Source organism: Chenopodium album, chromosome 19, assembly GCF_948465745.1.
Source record: "Chenopodium album chromosome 19, dcCheAlbu1.1, whole genome shotgun sequence".
Classification (NCBI taxonomy): domain Eukaryota; kingdom Viridiplantae; phylum Streptophyta; class Magnoliopsida; order Caryophyllales; family Amaranthaceae; genus Chenopodium; species Chenopodium album.
The window spans coordinates 8464668-8487124 of record NC_137852.1 but is presented as its reverse complement, the minus strand read 5'-3'; the positions used below and the strand labels follow the sequence as shown (position 1 = coordinate 8487124).

The window sequence follows — 22457 nt, the reverse complement described above, 5'->3', positions numbered from 1 at the left end:
ATAAACCTAGCTAGCCAATTTATCACGATTCAAATGAAACAAAGGACTTATGTAGTACAAAGAAGTGTACCTCTAAAAAAACATTCTATAATACATTCTACTATTAAAATATGGATAAATAATAAATATTCTTACCGACCATATAATATAAGTTTTAAATATTGATGATGTGGAGGGGGCGTAGAGGTATGTAAATATATACACGTCGACTTTTATAACAAATTAGCATCAAAGGATTGTAGTTAACTACATAGGATTAATAAACTCAATCAATCAATTAGTTTTTACGTATAATACACTCTCAAGTAAAGATTTCTACCACATTAGTCAATAGTCATTGCCCTATTGGTCATTAGTCATTCTCAACCATATTAACTTATTCCAAACTACTTAGAAATTCTTAATAATAGATGTCACACATGTACAATTACTTGTTTAACTTAAATTTTTACCTTATAATTAAATTTATGAAAAGTTTGAAAGTTATAAAATTCAATTCAAAAAATAAATGTATGATGAAATGGGATGTGTGAATGAGTGATGTTGGGGGCATATGCTGCCGTTGGGTTTGGGCTGGAAATGGGGCCCATTTATATGATGTTTACACTCTGGTAGGGTTAGAGATGGTAGTTTGCAAACAAACAGCCACACTTCTCTCTTGTTTGATTAATATATCGACATCTAATATCATACTAAAATGTACTCTCACTAAAGTTTATTTTAATAAAGTTAAAGTTATTTGTTTAACGTTTAAGAAATTATAGTGTCTTACATCACCCTTTAAGCACCCAAGAGCTTAGAAATATCATGCACCAAGCCGAATTTGATTTAGTAGAAAGGTTTATATCTTACAATTATGACGATTAATTTGATTTAGTATAGAACACGACCACGCTAGAGACCTTGATGTTCAAATGTTAAAGTTTATATAGGTTACTCCTCCGGTCAATAGGGACATGGCCTAATGAACTAATTATATTCTTTCAACTAATTCAAAATTTGGGCCATCCTAAAAGAATAAAAATTCAATAAATGTTATTATGTTACTACATTTTATGGGACTAAAGTGTGTTCTATCCACATACCTTTTACCATCTTATGTAAATTTATCTATCTTATCTAATTAAAATTTACATGAACTTATCTAAGTTAATTAGACCTTATCTTAATTGTACATTGAACATGGATAACATTAACGTTTACTCCATGGTCTCCACCCAATTCAATCTCTGTAACAAAACTGATAATCATAAGATTCATAAGGTTACCAAAAATTTATCATGATTTGAAACTTTTAAGTACTTCTAGAGTTCTAGTGGTCACAAATTCACAATAGGGGATTTAAAAAAAAAAAAAATGTGATTGTGACTATTAATTTGGGATGAGTGATGAGTAAGGGTCTGTTCTCATTGACTGAACTCAGCTGAACTGAACTTCACAACCGCAATACTTTGAATTTTACACTATTTTTATACTTAGATCATACATTTTACCAATACATAAAAACATATGTTACCATATAAAATATTTTTTAATTAGTTTCTAAGTATATTTTCATTATTATATTAACCTTTTAAACTTTGTATATACTTCTTAAGTATAAATAGTTATGAAAATTATTGATTAAAGTTGTATATTGACATGTATGTTGATAAGTTTTGCAATTATTATAAAACAAAGGGAGTAGAATCAAAAAAATCTTGGTTCCAAAATATTAAGTTTATGCGAAATAATCGGCGTGATTAAAACGTCCTGTGATGTTGGACTGGAGCTGGAACAAGCATGTATTTTTTTGACCTTAATAGTTGTCGACATGCCAACATTGCCGAGTGTGTAATTTCCAGAAGTTTCCTACTACAAATTAACTGAGGCCTCTTTTTTCTTAATATATATTCTCCATCATATTCCATACTCCACTAATCTTTTTATGTTTGTCATTTGATTACGCATGATATTCTTTTTCCAGATTACTACATTTGCGCACCAATTTTTGCTTTGAACTAATTAAGCTTTTCTATTTCATCCTTGTATTAATATTCACTTATTATTTGTGTTACACTTGTGTGGTTTTATTATACTGTTTTGATGTTGATTTATTTGGTTAAAATTTTGATGGTACCTTGTAACAATTTAAATGTAAGTGAAATCTTATTTACGTTTTCCTTTAACAAATAATTTAAATAAACCTTTTTTTAAGACTTTGTGGAACAAAACTTTGTATGGAGTAAATAAATAAATCTGAGGCTTTGACCAATGTATTGATCGATTAACATGAAATGATATATTTGAATTCAAAGAAGTTCATGTCTAATGGATTCACTTGTATTTGTGTCACACCCATCATTCACTTATCATATGTGTTATACTCGTTTGGTTTTATTATATTGTACTTCCTCTGTTTTTTAATAGTTGCAACACACCTTTTATCACGCTTTTCGAGGAGGTGATTAGACTAGGTAAAATAATTAATTAAGCTATGAAATTTTAACCGTAGCAACTTATCCCTTTCTTCTTAACGGTGTAAAATTTGCGATTTAATTATTCGTTTACCTAGTCTAATATCTCTCTTAAAATGCGTGCCAAATAGGTGTGTTGAAAGTTAAAAAAAACGGAGGAAGTAATTGTTAGAAATATGCGTTAAATCGGGAGCTTGGAAGATAAACGTCAGAAACTAGGAAAGTAGGGCAAGACACGTCCATGCCTTGGAGAGGCATAGACATGCCTCGACAAAGAAGTATTGAAGACTCACAGGAAAGTCCGTGCCATCAGGAGACACGTCCGTGCCTAGACGGAGTTTCGATGAGGCACATTCGTGCCTCAGTAGATTTTCAATTCTGGTACGTTTTGGACTTGAGACACGCCCGTGCCTAAAGGAGGCACGTGCCTCGGCACTTTTGGCCGATTTTGGATACTTTGTTCGTGGGCTTTATTTCCTTAAATAAAGTCTATCTTTTCTAGAGTATGGGTTATTATAAATACCCCTAAGGTTATTTCCTAGCCGTGACACATTAGTTGAGTGATTATTCAGAAATCTGATAGTCTTTTGTGTATTTCTCATCTGATAACATTAGAAATCTGAGAGACAATAAGTGTGTTTCTGTGACTGGTCTCAAATCTGTTCTGAATCTGTAAAGTCTATTCCCCAAGATCAATTTAACTATTACTCTCGCCTGCCCGTGGACGTAGCCAACACATCGTTGGTAAACCACGTAAATATGTGTCTTTTTTTTTTTTTTGGTTAATTTTACAATCAATATTTGTTCTTTCTCACATATGTTATAACAGTAATGGTACTCTATAACATTTAAAATATGAGATCAAATATTATTTGCATTTCTCTTTTGTGACTTTCTTAACAAGAAAAAACACACAGAGAATATTGTAAATTCCCCTAGATTATTTCCTAGCCGTGACAATCATTAGTTGAGTGATTATTCAGAAATATGAGAGTCTTTTGTGTATTTCTCATATGTGAGATCTGAGAGAGATAACATTAGAAATTCTAAAGACAATCAATCTGTTTCTGTGATTGGTCTCAAATCTGCTCTGAATCTGTAATCCCCAAGATCAATTTAACTATTACTCTCGCCTACCCGTGGACGTAGCCAACACATCGTTGGTGAACCACATAAATCCATGTCTGTTTTTTCTTGTTAATTTTGCATTCAATATTTGTTCTCTCTCATATAACAGTATTGGTACTCTATAACATTTAAAATATGAGATCGAATATTATTTGCATTTCTCATTTGTAACTTTTTTTAACAGAAGGTTTATTCCTTTTATAATACTTTTCATGGAACGGAACAAACTTTATATAGAATAAATAGATCTGAGCTTTGACCAATGTATTGATCGATTTAGATGAAATGAAATTCTTGGGATTCAAAGAAGATGTATAATTGGAATACTATGAAAGTTGACCAATAGAAAATAGGAGCAAAAAATGTGGCTGCTGGGATTCGAGCCCAGGTCTCCACGGCCACAACGTGGAATTCTAACCACTAAACTACAGCCACTTGATTGGTATAAATTGCATGTTTTAATTATATAAACTTTGATATAAAACATAGCAAAATCAAATGATAAAACAACAAGCAATCTATTATATTATCCTTTTATAATATTTCATGTACCAAATTTCTATTTAGCCTCCTACAGAAATGAATTATTTTCTGGATTTGAAAATTTTTTTTGTTCATTCATGATACCCTTATATAGAGATAATGATTCAAAGAAAAAGACGATAATTTGGTAAAATACATTGAACGAAAAATGAATTTTAGCTAGACTTCTTATATAGATAGAAGTAACAGAACCCTGAATCAAATGTAAAATCAGAACTATTGTAGCCCCTTTTTGAACTTTGGGACAACAGGAAGTATAGGTGACTCGACCATTTTTATCCATGCGTATTATCTTAGACTGCTCATTTTCCTGCACCTTTCCGATTCTATCAGGCTGTTTAGCAACTGTACTCCCACGGTATTCATTAGATGCAGTATAAGATTCAGAATGAAGAAGCTCTAATCTTCATGTACAGAAACCCTCTGTCGATTATGCTAAACCAGCTTAGCTGTGTAAGTTGATTCATTGATAAAGGCTAAGAGGCTTAAAAACGCATCTAACTCCAAAGTTCAATTACTGCTAAATATCCATCAAAACTGACAAAAATGAGAGCGATGCATCTCTAGTATATATCATTTAACTCCTGCAATATCGTCTTGTGTTATGCCACACCTATACACAAGCACAAAAGTTCAAAAATCTAAGCCTCAATTACATCCAGCATTATTCTAAAATCTACAAGATCTCATCAATATAATTCTCCTATTATGGTACTGGCGCTAAACAGCTTTATACACCAGAAATATTCTGGGTAAATGTAGGCCAAAGAAAGAGGATGCAGAATTTGCCATCTGGGTACACAGTAAAAACTGCGAGCTGTGGTTTTATACTTCATGTTTCAAAATTCTGAAGATCTCTTATACTCTTTTAATTTCTGCATTTGTAATCTTCAAAATCAGATGTGTTTACCAAAATTAAATGTCAGAGACCGAGAACCTCAGGTGCTAATTGCAACAACGGCTCCAAGGAGCTTGGTGCAAATTTCCTAGCAAAGAGAAAACACATGGTAGTATTTCTCCCATTGTATTCACAAGTCTTACTCTCCCTAACCTTCTTAAAGAACTCCACTGTGATATCCCCTTTTCCAAAAGTAGCAGGGTGCGCACCACCTCTAGACCAATCCACCCAAGTGATACTTCTGTTTGCCAGAAGATTTGGCGCTCGGATCGTAAGCATGGTGGGAAAATAGTGCTCATCCACATAACAATGAGGCCTACAAAACGCTTCAAACTTGGGGTGATAGATAGTGTCTTCAACTATGTTAATTGCCAATCTTCTATCGATTTCAAACCATTGAGATCCTTTACGCCAGTCGGATAGATTAACCTCAGGGGCCATGCTCTCATTATATCGTCCCCTCCCATATGGTCCAGCGTCATCAAAGGCACCAATAAAGCTATACTTGGATCCTGTGATGTAATTCAGAGTTGTGCTAAAATTGTAGATTGGAATGCAAGATTCAGAAAGAAGTATGAACCACTCATTTGAAAAATCAAGCAATGCATTGGCAAGGAGCCTTCTTTCGGCATCACACATGCTCATCCTACCCCATTCTGCCACCTGCAAAACAAAAATGCAAAAGGGTAAATTAGCCATATTTCTAGTTCTAAATATTTGATACAAGCAATATATCAAAAAAAATAAATTTTATTTCAGTAAGTCAGTAAGGATATAAATTGCAATTTAGCTAAATTAATTCACATATTATAATTCATTACAATTAACATGCTAGTGACAATACAAATCCACTGTTAAATCCGCCCATGATCTTAACACTTGTTACCACCAACTTTCTCATCTCCAACACAGACTTTCACATCACAAACAAACCGACCACTGAACTTGAATCCATTCATCTTCCTCAAAATCGTGACATTCACCAAAGAATGAATCCCTGGTTTTTTTTTTTTTTTTTTTTTTTTTTTTTAAAAAAAAAAAAAAAAAAAAAAACCAGGGATTCATTCTATCATCACAACCTCATAAATTTATAATTAGCTAAAAATTATTATCCGCCCAAGATTACAAACTTAACGCACTGGCAGACGACATCTTGCAAAGTAATTAACATTTGAGCAAGCCTTCACAATACCCAGAAACTTGCAGGATAATTTATAGGTCTGATCTGTAATTTGGAGTGAATGGACATCAGAGGCAAATAAACAAGTAATAGACAAGCCTGGAGGGCTCTCAGTAAAATCTCCAATTTAACTGAGCAAAGTACAGACAAGTGAAAACAGACCAAGAATCATGCATTAACAGCAGAAAAATCAGGACAGTGTCATTAAAGACACATGTATACTTAGCCCCACACATAGAGGATTTCTCATCATGTTTAAAACCTACGAAATTTCACAAAATTACTTGTCTGCCAGTCACTTTGTCAATTATAAATATGAAGATCTCAATAGTGACTAAAGACCCAAGAATACTCTCAAACTGCTAAGGAGAATACGGCCATATCCCAGATTATCACATTGCGCAAGTCATCAGAATTTTCAGAGCATGTAAACCAGAGTGCTCTCTAGTTGGGGAAGAATATGCTTAGATTCCCAAGCTAAATGGCTCAGGCTTTACAGAAAGGCTCCCTTGTTAAGTTGTGCAGCTATGGCACGTGGAATAACTCAGATATTATGAGAGGAAATCTATCAGTAAAAGCATAACATTTTACCAATAATAAGGGTACATAACATCTTGAGCAGAGAACGAGAAAGTTGCAAAATAAACCAGGAATTTGTTAGCAACCACGGACCAACGAAATTAATACAGTAATAATTTGAAGGACATTGGGTTAGGGCCAAACAATTTGGACTTAGTACTACACACTACACAGGCTATGCAAGACTGCCTTAACCAGTATCTGAAATCCCCAATCACTAAGACAACAAATTCAAAATTTAAATCCCTAGAGCCAAACAAATACAAAGTACTAGACTTTTGCACCTGACCAAAGCATCATACCCAAAAAAACACCAAAAAAAGTTCCTCCACAGCTTACTTTAATCTTCTCAGGAATTGATGCTGACCCTCCATATGTTCATACATGCCTTTTTCCCCACACATGTATGAAGCTAATAAAAATCCAGTAATTGCACCAGCATTAATCTTGTTCCTTCAACATCAAAGGGCTCTGAAAATAGCCCGTCTATATAATAATCTATACTTCACTACAGAAAGCACATTAGAATCCAGCAATCACTCAAATCGTTAATTTACTATCCAAATTTAGTGGCTGATTGTAAGCTCCGATGAATGCACTGAGTACACAAATAGATCCAGGGCAATTGGTTGAGAGAAGTTTAAGGCCAAAAGAAAGGTTTGACAGGTTCCAATCCTCAAAAAGGATATTGGTTAAAAAAAGATTGGAAGAGAGATTTGAGTCCCAAAGGCTAATATGAAAAGAGATTAGGGAAACTTTTTGGAAGAAAGAGTTGAAGATGTAGGCTATGTAGTCAATCCTTAAGTTACTCAAATTAACCTTTTACCGAAAGTTCTCAAAACCTGGCAAAAAATTATGCCAATATCTTTATTAGTAATTTTACATAGTTAACTATCAACTAACTGCAATTTACCAAACACTTAACCAACAACTAGTCAACCCACCTAATGCAACTTACTAACAATTAGTTGCCAAACAAGGCCTTAAAGATGTGCTCACTTTGGAAGGTGAGAAGGACATGGAGATATGTTCAAAACTTGTTCTTCCACAAGGGTTCAAGTCCTCTAGGGTCTACACTACCTCTCAAAATAACCCTCACTAAAGGTCAAAAGATCACAACTTATATAAGACAGGGAAATATATTAGTTCTCAATTCAAAAATTAAACACAGATAATATAAAGCTATAACCCATCCTCTAATCCATTATGAAATTCTGAGTATTGATATTTCACAACAGCTCAGAGAGTAGCAAAGCAAGATATCTTCAACAACATTTTAGTGACTAAATCGCCTGTAAGATTAACGAGGTATGGACTATATAAGATTGCTGCGAGTCAATTTTGTTGTATCATTTTACATTGAAGCTTCTACAAGCTTAAAGTTATCTAATTGAATACAGTGCACAACATCTTAAATGGCATGGTGCCTTAAGAGGAGCAAGAGTTACATATCAATCAAATTCTAACTATCATCAGGGGTGCAAATAGAAACAGTCCTTGCAATCAATGCTTACTTAAAGTTACACATACCATTACATAAATCCGGTATCTTACAAAAGGTCCTAACAGTGGCAGTTTCAGGACAATCAACTTCATGCAACCATATGCCGCAATTGGACAAAGACTGTTCATAGACAATTGATTGGAAAATTAATGAGATAGTAACAGCATATATTAATTGCATAACACTAATTTAACTCATTACTAAGATACTCTCTTTCCTTCTCACAACAACATAATTTGGGTTCTACCTCTATTATGAAAGCCGCACAATAAGTTAAAGGCTTGATCACTGAATTTTTATTTTTCTTAAAGCATGGGACTCGTCAGAACACCCCTAATAGACAGTCACACCTAAAACCTCGCAAATCGATCAGAATACTCCTAATGGATCACATTAGTATAAGCCATATGATCAACAATGTAATAGACATAGTAAAATAAAATTCACATCTGTGCACATATTCATCAATATAATGGAAGGCAATTACATAGTTAAACACATAAATAGCATAAAAAACATAAAGATTTGATTACTAAGCAGCATACACAATAAGGCAAACAGTTTAGCAAAAATGAATTAACAATAAAATTGAGCACAAAGGTAGTGAGAATCATACCTTGCTAGGTATATGTCTCTTGTAAAACACTGATGTGGGAGGAAACTCCTCATTGTAAGATGGCAAAGAATGAATATAGATCGAAAACCGCCCCTTGTGCCCCTTAAAGTACCTCTCCCAAAGAGGTGCCAAAGGCAATGGTCCCTTAGACAAGAACATGAATGCAATCTTAGGATTGCTATTAAAAGGGTATTTCCTAATCTTAGGCACCAATGTGGCTCTCCAAAAGAGCTCTTCATCACTCATTGTATGCATCAAATTAGATGGGGGTCTAATCCACTGATCTAAACCTCTAGACTCACCAATACATGGCTCTAAACTAGGCTTCACAACGCCGGCAACACTGTCGAAACCGAATCGCCTAAATGTACTAAGACTAATGAAGGAAAACAACACACATAACACCAAGAACATCAAAAATACCAATAGTAATCTCACTGATAAACCCCTAGTTCTAGTTACAGGAACTGGGTCCTTCCCTTCTTCTATTGCCATTATAACCCTTGTTTATTTGCTCAAAATTTACTCAAATAACAAGATCAAAGACACCCTTTTGCCTAAAATCACTCAAAACTCCCAAAATTACCCAATTTTCTCAAATTTCTAAGAAATGGGTGATGAAATTAATCAATACCCATCACAAAATGAGCCTCTGTAGCATCAAAAACTATGCCAGATCTGTAATAAAAGAGCTGAATTTATAGTAAAATTGATTATTTAAAGGGGAAATAACAAAGATTGATCCTACATAATATTTGATTAAAAAGGGAAGAAAAATCAATAGGTGATATGATATGTTAATCAAAATATTGCCAAAATAAACTGATACCAAAATCAAAACATACCATCCTATGATTTAATTATTTAATTGGAAGGGCAAGTGGGCAATAATGGGTGGTCAAAAAAGTGGGAAAAATTAATTAGAGTGTGTCAAAGAAATTATTTAAAAAATGAAGAAAAATATTGGGGAAGTTTTGAAATTAGGGAAATAAAGAAAGATGGAAAGAGAAAGAGGAGAAAATCTGGGATGGGGAGAAATATAGGAGAGTACCCGTAAGAGGATTTTATGTTGGGATTTTCCAGGTTTTTGGAGTATGTCTTTCGTATCACGCAGTAGTCCTGTAGTCGCCTTTGTCGGAGGCACTTTTTTTCAAAAAATTAAAATTGGAATTTCCCTAATGATTGCCAAGTAATTAGGATAATTAGAGTAAAAATTCTTAAATGAACCTGGTCCACAATAAATTATTGTGGACCAAGTACCTGTCACGTGTGTAAGGAATAGAATGGGTTAATTGTTTTGGAAATTCAAACAAGCTACAAAATTATTTCATTATCTTTTGCTTTCTCTCTCTTCACATGAACTTCCAAATTTCAAGCTCCATCTTCTTTCTTCAAAGGTCCATTTTCTCTCTCTTCGAAGCTCGCCCATATGAGTTTTTCTCTCTCTACATTTCAAGACCTCTTAGCCTCTTCTTCAATGGTGATAACTAGAGGCGGTGGAACATTTTAGAGGAAGACGGCCTTCGTTTCTTCGGCAAATTCCAACTATGGACATAACTACGGTAAATTTCTTATTTTTGAGTTGATTATTGAACTTTTTAAGCTTATTATGTTGTTGTTCTTCTTGAATTGAAGCTCTTTTGGGATTTTCGCTTGAATTTTATGTAGTATTAACAATTAGGGTTTCAATTTGATCAATTTATGTTGATTTATACTTAAATTGAATCTCATTGTTTTATGTTTATACATTAGCTATTTAATTAGGGTTTTTGATTTCGCTTAATTATTGTTGAAAGTGAGGATTTGGATGATAATACGAAGGGTCACTGTATGTTTTTTTTTCAATTTTTTGAAATTTGGTCAATTATTAGTTGAAGGAGATAATAGGGTAACTATGATTTAGAAGGGCAGGTTAAGAATTTTGCTCAATTATTAGTTGAAGTAGATAATAATATGGTCAATTATTATGATTAATTTTTGTTGTTGACGAGGTGGAGATTAAGAATTTTGCTGCTGCTGTTTGGTTGAATGGAGGGATGTGAGTGTGGTGTTGTTAAAAGGGGTTATGGTGCATGTATGATAAGATTGGGCAAGCTGACTTGTTTGTTGGTGCTGCTCTGTTGCTTACCAAGGAAGTGCTCTGTTGCTTATTATGACTTTGATGAAGAGTTTTAAAAGTTGTAAATGAACATGTACTTCTTTGTATAATGTGTTACTCCATATTGTGTTGATGAAGCATAAAAAATAGGGAAAAAGACATTAATGATGTATTTTGGATTATTTATGAAATCAAAATAGCTACAAGTTGGTTTTAAGCTATTTAGATATGATAAGTGACAATTATGACATGGTGTTAGGTCTATTAGCTATTTGTGTAATCATGTTATATCTCGTTGGAAAATAGTGAAAATTGTTTTTTAATAGTAAAGCCTATTAGCTCAATTGGTAGAGCAGTGTGCAGATGCACAATGATGTAGGTTCGAATCCTACATAGGCTATGTAAAGATAATTTCAATAATATGTTGTAAAAATACGATAATTATATATGACTATATTTAAATATAGGTCACTATATATTAAAATGAGGTCACTATATTCAAATAAAGGTCATTATGTATAACTATGAGTCTATGACTATATTTAAATAAGAGTCACTGACTCACTATAGGCATGTATAAATATGGGTTGATAACATTTTAAATAAGAGTCACTGACTCACTGTATACATGTATAAATATGACTTGATAATATTTTAAATAAGGGTCACTATATGTTTAAATAAGGGTTACTATGTTTAAATAAATGTCACTATGTATAACCATAACTATATTTAAATATAAGGATCACTATATATATATAAGAGGTCACTATATACATATAAGAGGTCAATATATATTTAAATAAGGGTCACAACTCACAAGTCACAACAAAATTGAGAACCATGACAACACTTTCTCAGAAGAACATCACTCACGTTTGTTACATTATTGATTCTTTCACAATAACAATCCTTTCAATTTTCAAACTCATCATATACGAAACACAATTAATTAGGTATGCCGTATGCATAGTGACCCATAGGATAGCAACGTTAATGTCAAAATAACCATAGTGACTTTTATTAGATTTATAATACTCTGTTGCACTCAGCTACGAGCAAAACAATCAAACAAGAGAGGTGTGACACACACAACACACGCACCACACCACAAGAAAATACCACAACACCAACACAATATGCTACCAAGAATGTGCACAACAGCACACAGCACCTAGCAACACACCAACACACGCGCACAGAACCACAGCGAGCACAGCACAACACACCAACACAGCACAACACTCCTCAGCACCACACCGCACCAAAACTACACCACGTAGTGATGCAAACACACAACACCACGCAACAAAACACGCAGCCACACACACACCAAAAATACACCACGCAGTGCTGCAAACACACAATACCACGCAACAGAACCCACACACGCACCAAAGCACGCAGCAACACTAAGCAACAAACCCACCAAAGCACGCAGCACACACGCAAACTAAACCAAAACAGAACGCTAAAAAACAGAACGCACCAAACCAAACAGCAGCACCCACTCGAGGCACCACACACACACAAACACACACACACACACCCAAGGATGCGTATACCAAACCAAAATAAATTAAGGTTTGTGAGCCCTAATTTCGAGCAAAAAAAAACAGAATTTGAAGAAAAAAAAATGAAGCCAAATTAGATCAATTACACAATATGTCTATCATCTTTTTCAGAATAAATAAAAAATTAAATCAAATCAAAACCACAAAACAATATGTTGAATATCGTCATCCTAAATCTAATCAAATCACCCAAACGCAATCAAATAGCATTCGATCACCATCAGTTACAGTAGAAATAGCACTCAATTGAAGATTATCGTTATCCAATCCTCTGGTTCGTCTTCTTCAAAATCATCAACCTCATGCTGTTCGGGTCCATTGTTTTGAGATCTTCAATTGTAATTTGCGAATAATCTGAAATATATTGAATTGATTTGTTGAGATTGATAGCAACATAATATTGTTGTTCCATTGATGAATTCAGCAATTCGTAGAGATCGATTCTTCCATTGATGAATTTTGCAGCTTTAGCGTTGCTATGGTTTTCGTATAGAGGTTTATTGTTGGGTAGGAACAAGGTGGGCTGTTTTGTATATGGACTGAGAAGAATAAAACGGGCTGCCTGTGTTGTTGCTTGCACGTGAGACCATAAGGTCCACAATAATTTTGTTGTGGATCAGGTCCATGCAAGATCTTTCATAATTAGAGTAGGTGCAAAATGTCCAATACTCCTTTCGTTTCTAAATAAATTTAGATGAAATACGTATTAACATTTCTCTATAGAATTAAAACATTGTATTTAACTCGTCAATATATACTTCCTCCGTTTTCTTTTACTTGCAACATTTCCCTAAAAAGGAAATGTCACAATACTTGCAACACACTATAAAAGGAAAGTCACTTTAGGGAAAAACTATACTATATTCACTTATTTAAAGGACATGACCCACTAAATTACACTCCTAACAACCACTCATCCTATTTTAAAGCTTATTATATCATGTAAACCTTACCTTTCTTAATTATCGCGCTAAAGGGTGTGTTGCATCTAAAAGAAAACGGAGGAAGTATATACTTTGTATACAAAGGGCATGTTCACATTTACTGAACTGAATAGAGCTGAAATAAATATTTTATGAGAGAAGGAAATTAGGGGTTGAACTGATTAGAGTTGAATTGAATTGATTAGAGCTGAACTGAACTAAACTGATTAGAACTGAACTGAACTGAACTGATTGGAGCTGAATTGAGCAGGCACTAATTGTGCTTATGTTACTCCGTACTTCATTCTATATATTTTCAACTTTAGTTTTTTAAAATACTCTTTAACACTTTTTATCTAGTTCAGCCGTTATTAGTTTGTTGTTTCTTTTTCTCACTTACACCGCATGAGGTTTCCCTCAAAAAAAAACTTACACCGCATGAGGTTATTCTTTATTTTTTATTTTTTTCTCACCCACAAACAATTATACCCCAATTAACTCTACTTGTCCTTTAGGATAATTATTTATATGGAGCACTTAAAATAGTATCAAAAATCCTTTCTAAATTACATGAGAACCTAAGTATTTTATACTAATTAGCTAGGAATGGAGAGTAGTTTAAAGATGAAGGTTTGTAACATTTGTCCTTTAATCTTTGAACTACTCTTTATATTTCATGCATAAATATATATATATGATTAAAAAAAATCTATACTTAGTATTTAAAAACTATAACCAAGAAATTAAGAAAGACACATGTTCCCATCCATTCTATTACACTTCTCTAACCATAGTGCCACATGTTATCTTACACTATTAATTTTTTATTACACCATTTTTTTTTAATTCTTTCATTAAACTTATACTTCATCTTTCATATACACTTCATCTCACCCTTTTAACTCAACCTTTTCCTATTCTCTCTTTAATTTTAGCCCTTCCACCTTCTATTTAAGCCTCTTTTTCGATTAAAGTTCCAAAATTTTAATTTCTTTAATCATGTTTCCGATTACATATTATACCCTATAATGACTTACTGATATTTCCTCACTTATCTCTCAATACAATTTTATATGAATAACCCGTGCATTGCACGGGTCAGAAGGCTAGTTTAAATTAAAAATTGAAACCGTATAAATTAGTGAAAATTTGCAGGTTAACTTTATTTATTATAACCCAAATGAGTTAATCTTTATGGACAATGGATATAATAATGTTTAAATTGTCACGTGCATATATGACTAGTATAAGGTATGACTCATCACTTCCAAAGTTTATTTTTCACCCAATATTATACATGCTTAACTTATTCAATCTAATATTCTTTGTATACACACCTAATTAATTATTTTGGTGCAAATACACACCTAATTAATTGGATCCGATTTGACCTAACTAGCATAAGGAACTTACTTTTAATACGTAGTAAGATAAATCAAACAATAATATCCTAAATTACCATTATGTAGAAAATGATCGCAAGCAAGGAGCTTGGTGGTAAGGTTTTACTAATTTATTTATTTTAAGGAATACAATAATAAACCGTCAAATTATAAAAATTATTAATCATGCTTGATATTTAGACCGCCTCACAAACAAATTGTTAACTCTTGTGTTACGGCACGTGCTGCATTACGGAGTATAACAATTTTTCAGCGGCAATGATTTTGACTTTTCTATACGTTGGTCCATATAGATATCAGTCATATGCTCATATCACGCGTCAAATATTTCCAAAAATAAAAATCTATATCAAAAGATACGAACTTTAAATTAGTTGGATATAATTAACATAAATAAGTTATTATATTATGTTTAGGAAAGTCTTGCGCAAGAAGAACTTTATCCTTGTGCTACAAGGATATCCATCACTTTGTATATATTTCTAGGGTACAGTTACTTCATACCAAAAAACCAAAAAAAACATAAAAAATATAGAGAGCAAAAAAAAAAGTGAGAATTTCTATCATTGGCTTTGCAAAAGAACTCTGAAGTTGTGATCGCTTGTGATCATCACTCGGAGTGGCCGGCGGGAACGCGTAAATTAGAGGTACTTGTATGGTACGAAGAGTGGGAAAGGACGATCAAATGTTGTGACAAAGAAGATGAAAGTATGTACGTTAAAAGAGATGAAAGATCGTTCTCATTGGGAATGTTTAATCCGGTAGATTGCGAAGAATGCAAGGCTTGGTTATTGGATTATCTTGAATTCGTGTTACACCCTAACCCGGATGATGTGTTACATGATCTATACAAGAAGGTTTCGAGTCTTCGATTTAGAGTAGCCATGACACATGATGTGGAAATTTGTGGGACTGGTTATGAGATTGTTAACCACATTGAGCGACATTGTATGTCACACGGTAAAGAGTGGTTGATCACTTGGGTAGATTTTCGGGAACAACCACATGAGCAACATCCATCATTGCGCGCAGTGGATGAGATGGCTAATAAGGCCGGGAATTTGTCTAGGAAGCTTGATGAGTTTACTTGTGCTATCTGTCTTGAAGGGGCTACAAACAAGGGGAAGAAGAGGAAGAGATTGAGTTATGATGATAAAGAAGTAGCGCGACAAGAAGAGCAAGAGGAACAAGAACAAGATTCTGTTGATGCCAAAGTATGTGACACAAGAGTTATAAGATTGTTGTCATGTAATCATATGTTCCATAAATCTTGTATGGATAGATGGGTGAAGGATGGTCGTCGTTATACTTGTCCTCTTTGCCGAGTACAGTTGCTGAAGAAATCAAGATGTTGTTCTCAATGGGGTCTTGCTAAGAATAGAGCTTTGGATCATTCCAAGGCCATTAAGTATGATGACCTTGATCGACTATATATGTAGCGAGGTGTTTAGTGTTAATCTGGATCATGTAACCTAAACCTTTGATTTTTTCTAATCTTATATATTCATGTAATCAAAGTACAAGATTTTAATCTTGTTTATCATATGCGAAAAACATATTAATTCTGATGTATAATATGATATGAATTTTTCAACTAAGATATCAGTTCTAAGATAAGTTGATGTGACAATCTTCTTGTTTTTTTCTCAAGGCAATACATATAAGATAAGTTGCATTTTCAAATTTGTAGGGTAGTTAGTTGGACCAAAAGCCAGGCCGGTATTAAAAGGCATGAATCAATAATTATCAAATGTTGCAGTGATTCCTTGATTGAAACCTGTAGGTTTACTGAGAGTTTTTCATTGAGCTAATAAACCAAACGCTTTAGCCAGAGGGTTGTTTTCACTACAGAAGAAACCTTCTGCATCAATTCGCCATATGAAAAGAAATCTTGGCAACAAAAGTATTTTGAGATGAGACAGGTTTAATTCGGCGAGAGGCTTGAGAAGACGATCATTCAACTGACTGTCCAGGCATGACAAATAAAAGAAGAGGGCAAGGAAACAACAGAATTAGCAGTTGAACACATCATTTCACAAAGCATCAAAGTAGCTAGCCAAAGAGCCTTCAAGAAACTTGATGAAATACATGTTTTGATAACCAACAAACGAAATATAATTTGTCAAGCAGCAAGTTGTGCTACATTTACACTAGCATAGACATTCAAGTATGGAACTCATAGTCCTAAGTAGTTTTGATGTACTGGTTAAGTTCACACTTCATTTGTCAGTGGCTGATTCTCAAGAACTGTGCATGTAAACAACCCCCTCCCGATTACCACCGTCTCTGCTTCATGTCTTCATTACTTCGAAACGTGATTTCAGGTTACTGACAGAAGTTGGCATTTTCTTCTTTTCATCATAATCAGCCCAGTCCCCGTCTGACAGGTCCACATTCTCGAAAACAGTACCAGAAGTCTGCACATAAAAGATTAAACTTACATCAGCCAACAATCAGTAAAGGGTACACGGCAATAAAATCAAAAGAACTATCTAATAACAATGTTACTTTTCAAAAGTCTTATTCCCACAACTAATTCCGGCCTTAAGCCAACAGACAGATGTTCCTTCCATGGCTAGCAGCTAGAGAAGAGAATGTTTAAGCTTGCTTAATCAGGTAGATTACCAAGCCCTCACTTCAAAAATAAGTAAGCTTATCATAATGTCAACTAGCATAGATGAGCATTAAGGTGAAGCAGCAAAGGGGAAGAGGTATTCAAGTTGATGTTATTGGACAAATGGTGCTGGCACGAGGAAAACGCATAGGCAAAAATGTTATGCCCACGGACACTATCATCACATGAAGAGATAATATGGGAATTTGAACTGATGAATCTAGCAAATTTCAATACACAGATTACACAAGAGAGACTTACAGTTACAATTTTCCACTGATCACCACCAAAGGAGTAGTCCACTGGCTCCAAACCCCGGCAGTCAAAGCTCATCAAACGGACAAACTTTCCTGCTTCACAGTCATCACCTGTTAGATAGCGGCCAGATTTTGGTATCATTGTAATAGTACCCTCCCTGCCACAGAGCTTGCACTGAAATAATGAAAGGGTGATTAATCAGCAACAAGCCAAAAACACAATGTAGCTATCACAATTACCAATAAGAAAATCCAAAATTCAGAAGGCAATAAAACACAATAAGCAACAGAATTTTGATAGCTGGAATGGAACAAAGTTAACAGCTCACAGAAAATTTACACATTGTAATGTAATTCAGGCATCAAATGTCAATGAAGTGTAAACCAGAAAAATGCAGAAATGCAACACGTGATTCATACACATCATAGCATCAAACTCATTCTATAGCTGCAGGACATTATTCAAGGCTTAATCAATACAGATACAGCAACAACGTAAGCCATATGTCACTTGAACCAGCACACTATTATTGAAAAAAGATGGGAACAGTACAGCAAATGACTGAACAATAGATAACAATAAATAAATAAATAAATAAATAAACAAACCTAATTGCCAGAGCAGAAGTACTAGCACAACCTCAAGACACCATCATAAATCATTCCCCAATTGCCAATACAAGGCCATCAATTGACATCCGGAAGAAACACATTAGACAAGTCCCAACCCCCAAGCATATAATCTTAAGATGACAGAATTGCAGAATTTTCATACCAAATTTAAACGATATCTCATGTTCAACAGTTCAATAAATCAGACAGGTATCAAAACAACAAGGAGAAATTTCCAGTTTGCAACCCTGGTTTTCATAATCCTTAATACATGTTCAACACTCCTGTAATGGATGAAGAAGCTCAAGAGGTATTTAACTCGCTTCTAGCAAATTGACGAAAGATCATCACTAAACATAAAAGATGAAAGTTCAAAGCTCCTAGAAACCACGAGTTCTCTAACACTTTAAAAACACTTTCCTTCACTATAAGATACACTAGAAATAGACTTCATAAACACTGAACATCTTATAGATAACACACATTTTTGTAACATTTACAGTAAGATAAATACAGGATATGATGCATTGATCAACACATAACTACAATAACTAAGAAATAGTTAATATAATGCTAAAATCCTCATTAAACTAAATGGCAAGAAATTAGTCCAGAAAAGAAAGAATCACTGACAAAACCAATCAACAGTGCCAAAAATCAAAATACACCTCCATCCAAATTGTATTGTAACATTACTTGTTCAAATTACACTATCAACGTGACAATTAATTCTCAAATAGCACGAGCACAATCAAATCGGAATAGAACAACAGATTATCAGAGAGTAATAGAGATAAACCTTCTGAACAAGATTAGCATGGCCACGACTCTTAGGGATAGGAACAACTTCTCCCAATATCACATAACTCTCCTTCTCAGTCACTTCTCCACAATTCCCACATTTCACCTGCAAAAAACCCACAAATCAAATTTAACTAAAAACAGATTGATCAACAAATACAAGCTTAAATAATCATTTGGGTGTATCATCTATTCATCTAATATGCGCAATTATGGAAAGAGGTGACAATCGGGTCATTCGGATACAAACCCAACATTCATACTCGCTGAAGCATAATACTAAGTTCAAATTACATCAACCCCACCAATTACATCAACCCACAAATCAAATATAACTAAAAACTCATTGCTCAAGAAATACAAGCTTAAATAATCACCATCTAATACACGCAATTACACAAAGAGGTGACAATCGGGTCGTTCGGATACAAACCCAACATCCATACTCGCCCGAGGCGTAATACTAAGTTAAAATTACATCAACCCCACCAATTTAACAAGGCTAAAATTACATAAAAAGCAATAGAGAGAAAGAAAGAAAGACCTTGAAGTAGTAAAGGAAGTTAGGATCATCAAGACCGCCCATTGGTAGAATGTTGGAAACATTTTCGACTTCAGCAGTGATCATGAGGTTGAAGGTCACCATTTTTGGCGTTGATTGTAAGCTTTGTTTCTCTCTCTTTCTTGCAGGACAAGAGTCTCTCTCCTCAAATGTTTAGTTGATGATGAATTGATGATGGTCAAATGGGAAATGGGTTGTATTTGTGATTTGGGTTTTTGTTTGGTTTAGGTCCAGATGATTCTAGTATTATGGGCAGACCTGGTTATTGGGCGGGTCGGGTCAGGGGTCAGTTGCAGGTCAGGGTCAAAGAGGGTCACATTTTATAGGGTCCATATAGGGTCGGGCCAATGCGAGTCGCTGGTCGATAATGAGCGAGCTTAAAAAATATCAATTAAAATAAATATTAGACAAAACCATTATTAAATATATATGAATACAAATTAATCTATATAAATATTTTTACATTATGTATTTTCTTTATCAACTAAATTGGAAAAACATGTTGGCCCTATATGGACCCTACCCAATAAGGGTCATGCTCATTAATAGCCCTGTCCTTTAAAAGCCCTATAAGCTTGGCCTTGACCCTATTATCATTGGGCTACCCTGTCCAATAACCACCTCTAATTATGGGGCTGAATTGATATCATGTGTACAAGTATTAAATTTACCCAATCTGTGAAGCGGTTTTTGATTTGTTAAGGTGTCAATTCGAATAATTGGGTCAGACTTAGTTAAGTCGATGCTTAGGTCTATTTGAAGTTTGAGTCAATACTAAATGTCTAAATCACTAAGCCTGAAATTTGGATCGGGTTACTTTCGAGTCACATTACATTTTGGAGTTTGGACCCCCGACAAATTTTGGGTAAGAGTTAATAACATACGAAGTATAAATGAAATTTTACCCAATTTGTGAAGCGATTTTTGATTTGTTAAGGTGTCAATTCGAATAATTGGGTCAAACTTAGTTAAGTTGGTGCTCAGATCTATTTGAAGTTTGAGTCAATGCTAAATGTTTAAATCACTATGCCTATAAAAATAGAAATTTGGATCGTATTACTTTCGAGTCACATTATATTTTGGAATTCGAACCATCGACAAATTTTAGGTAAGAGTTAATAATATATTTTAAATGAATATTTTTTAAAAAAATAATTTTAAATGATATTTTAAAGCACTATATTGTCAAATTTCAATATATTGGATTAATTATTTCAGTTATTGTTTTGAATCCTAAAATATTTGATTGATAAATAATTGAAGCTAGTGCCCTCAAAAGAATAATTGAAGCTGGAGTAGTAAACTTATTCCCTTAAAAAAAAAAAAAGCTAGTAAATTTATTTTTTCTAAGAGCATCTCCAATAGTTTAATTGTAGGGACTTACTTGCAATTAAAATAAAGCTCCTAGCTATATGCTTACCATTGGAGAAAAAAAAAAAAATTGAGCAACATGCAAGTAATTGTAGCCTAAACAAGCTACATGCTTGATTGAGAAAGAGACAAATAAACTCCACTCATATTGTAACATGTGTATAATATTTATTTATTTTTTAAAATTTTACTTTTTGCAAAGTACAATTTATTGTGGCTTATCATTGGAACAATTTGTTACTTAAAAGTGTTGTAGCTTAGAAACTGATGTGGAATGATTTGGTAATGGCTTGCTATTTAAATGAGCTTAACTTTCTTAATTATATTAGTACATTAATCTCTAAAATTTTAGGAACTTTCTTCTCAAGCAAATTAGTTTTGCGGCCAAGCTAATTGTATTTTTTAACTTTAATGGTCAAGCTAATAGCTAGAAACTTTTGGAATTTGCAAGCAAGTCCCTAGCTATTACCATTGGAGTTGCTTTCCTATTTAGTATTATTACAATAATTAGACTTTTTGCGTAATTCATAACTCTTGTTTGACTACATATTACTGTATGATATGAAGTATAATTAAGCTAAGATAAATATACAATAGTCATTTGGATTCTCATTCGTAATATATATTCATAATATCAACTTTTATAAATTTTACTTTTATGTAATTTTAGAAATTAATAGAAAAAAAAAATTCTTTAAGAATGAGTAATTCCAACATTAATGCAATATCACTAGAACGGGAGAAATATACTTAATTATAGGGATCACTCAACTATAGTTTTTATTTATTTATTTGACAATACAAAGACTATGAATGATTTGCCAAACAGGTGTTAAAAAATAAATAAATTATTAAAATAGTGTACACTTAAAAATATTTCTCAAAGTAGTGTTCATGTAGGTTTGGAAATTACAAAGCTAGGAGTTAATATTGCTTCGTTTAATTTTAAAAGTCTAAATTAAAAACTAGATTCTCAAAACTAGTTCTTTTTATTTTCTTTGACTGGCAAAACTAGTTCTCAATTTGTTGACCCATTTTATTCAAGTCGTGAATATATGGGAACATATAGAGCAACTTTTCATCCTATCCCTGACAAAGACTACTGGACACATTATATTGGACCAAAAGTTATTGCCGATGCTAGTCTCAAGCGTAGTCTCAGACGACCTCCTTCCCAAAGATTACGAAATGAGATGGATGAAGGTAATCGAGCAAAGGTGACATGTAGTGTTTGTCGACAAAAGGGACACAATTAAAATAAAAAAAAAAATTTAAAAAAAAAAACTTGTTCATCTAAGGTTAGCTAATTTTTTAAGATAATTTTCTTATATGTATATA

General features: G+C 33.5%; 2 protein-coding genes and 1 non-coding gene across 3 annotated transcripts; all 3 read right to left on the bottom strand.

Moving 5' to 3' along the window:
* Positions 1-3947: 3947 nt before the first annotated feature.
* On the bottom strand, positions 3948-4019 carry TRNAH-GUG (transfer RNA histidin (anticodon GUG)). Its single transcript has one exon. It is a non-coding gene; the product is annotated as a tRNA-His (tRNA).
* Positions 4020-4665: 646 nt separating this feature from the next.
* Positions 4666-10009, bottom strand: LOC145594538 (glycosyltransferase BC10-like). The gene is made up of 2 exons (XM_081650853.1): positions 8905-10009; positions 4666-5688 (listed from the first exon to the last, which is right to left on the bottom strand). The coding sequence occupies exons 1-2, from the start codon at positions 9397-9399 to the stop codon at positions 5050-5052; spliced, it is 1134 nt and encodes a 377-aa protein (XP_081506979.1). The 5' UTR covers positions 9400-10009; the 3' UTR covers positions 4666-5049.
* Positions 10010-16914: 6905 nt separating this feature from the next.
* Positions 16915-19945, bottom strand: LOC145594950 (uncharacterized). The gene is made up of 4 exons (XM_081651299.1): positions 19731-19945; positions 19185-19292; positions 17778-17948; positions 16915-17319 (listed from the first exon to the last, which is right to left on the bottom strand). Exons 1-4 carry the CDS (start codon positions 19830-19832, stop codon positions 17194-17196), a joined length of 507 nt encoding a protein of 168 aa, XP_081507425.1. The 5' UTR covers positions 19833-19945; the 3' UTR covers positions 16915-17193.
* Between the last annotated feature and the right edge of the window lie 2512 nt (positions 19946-22457).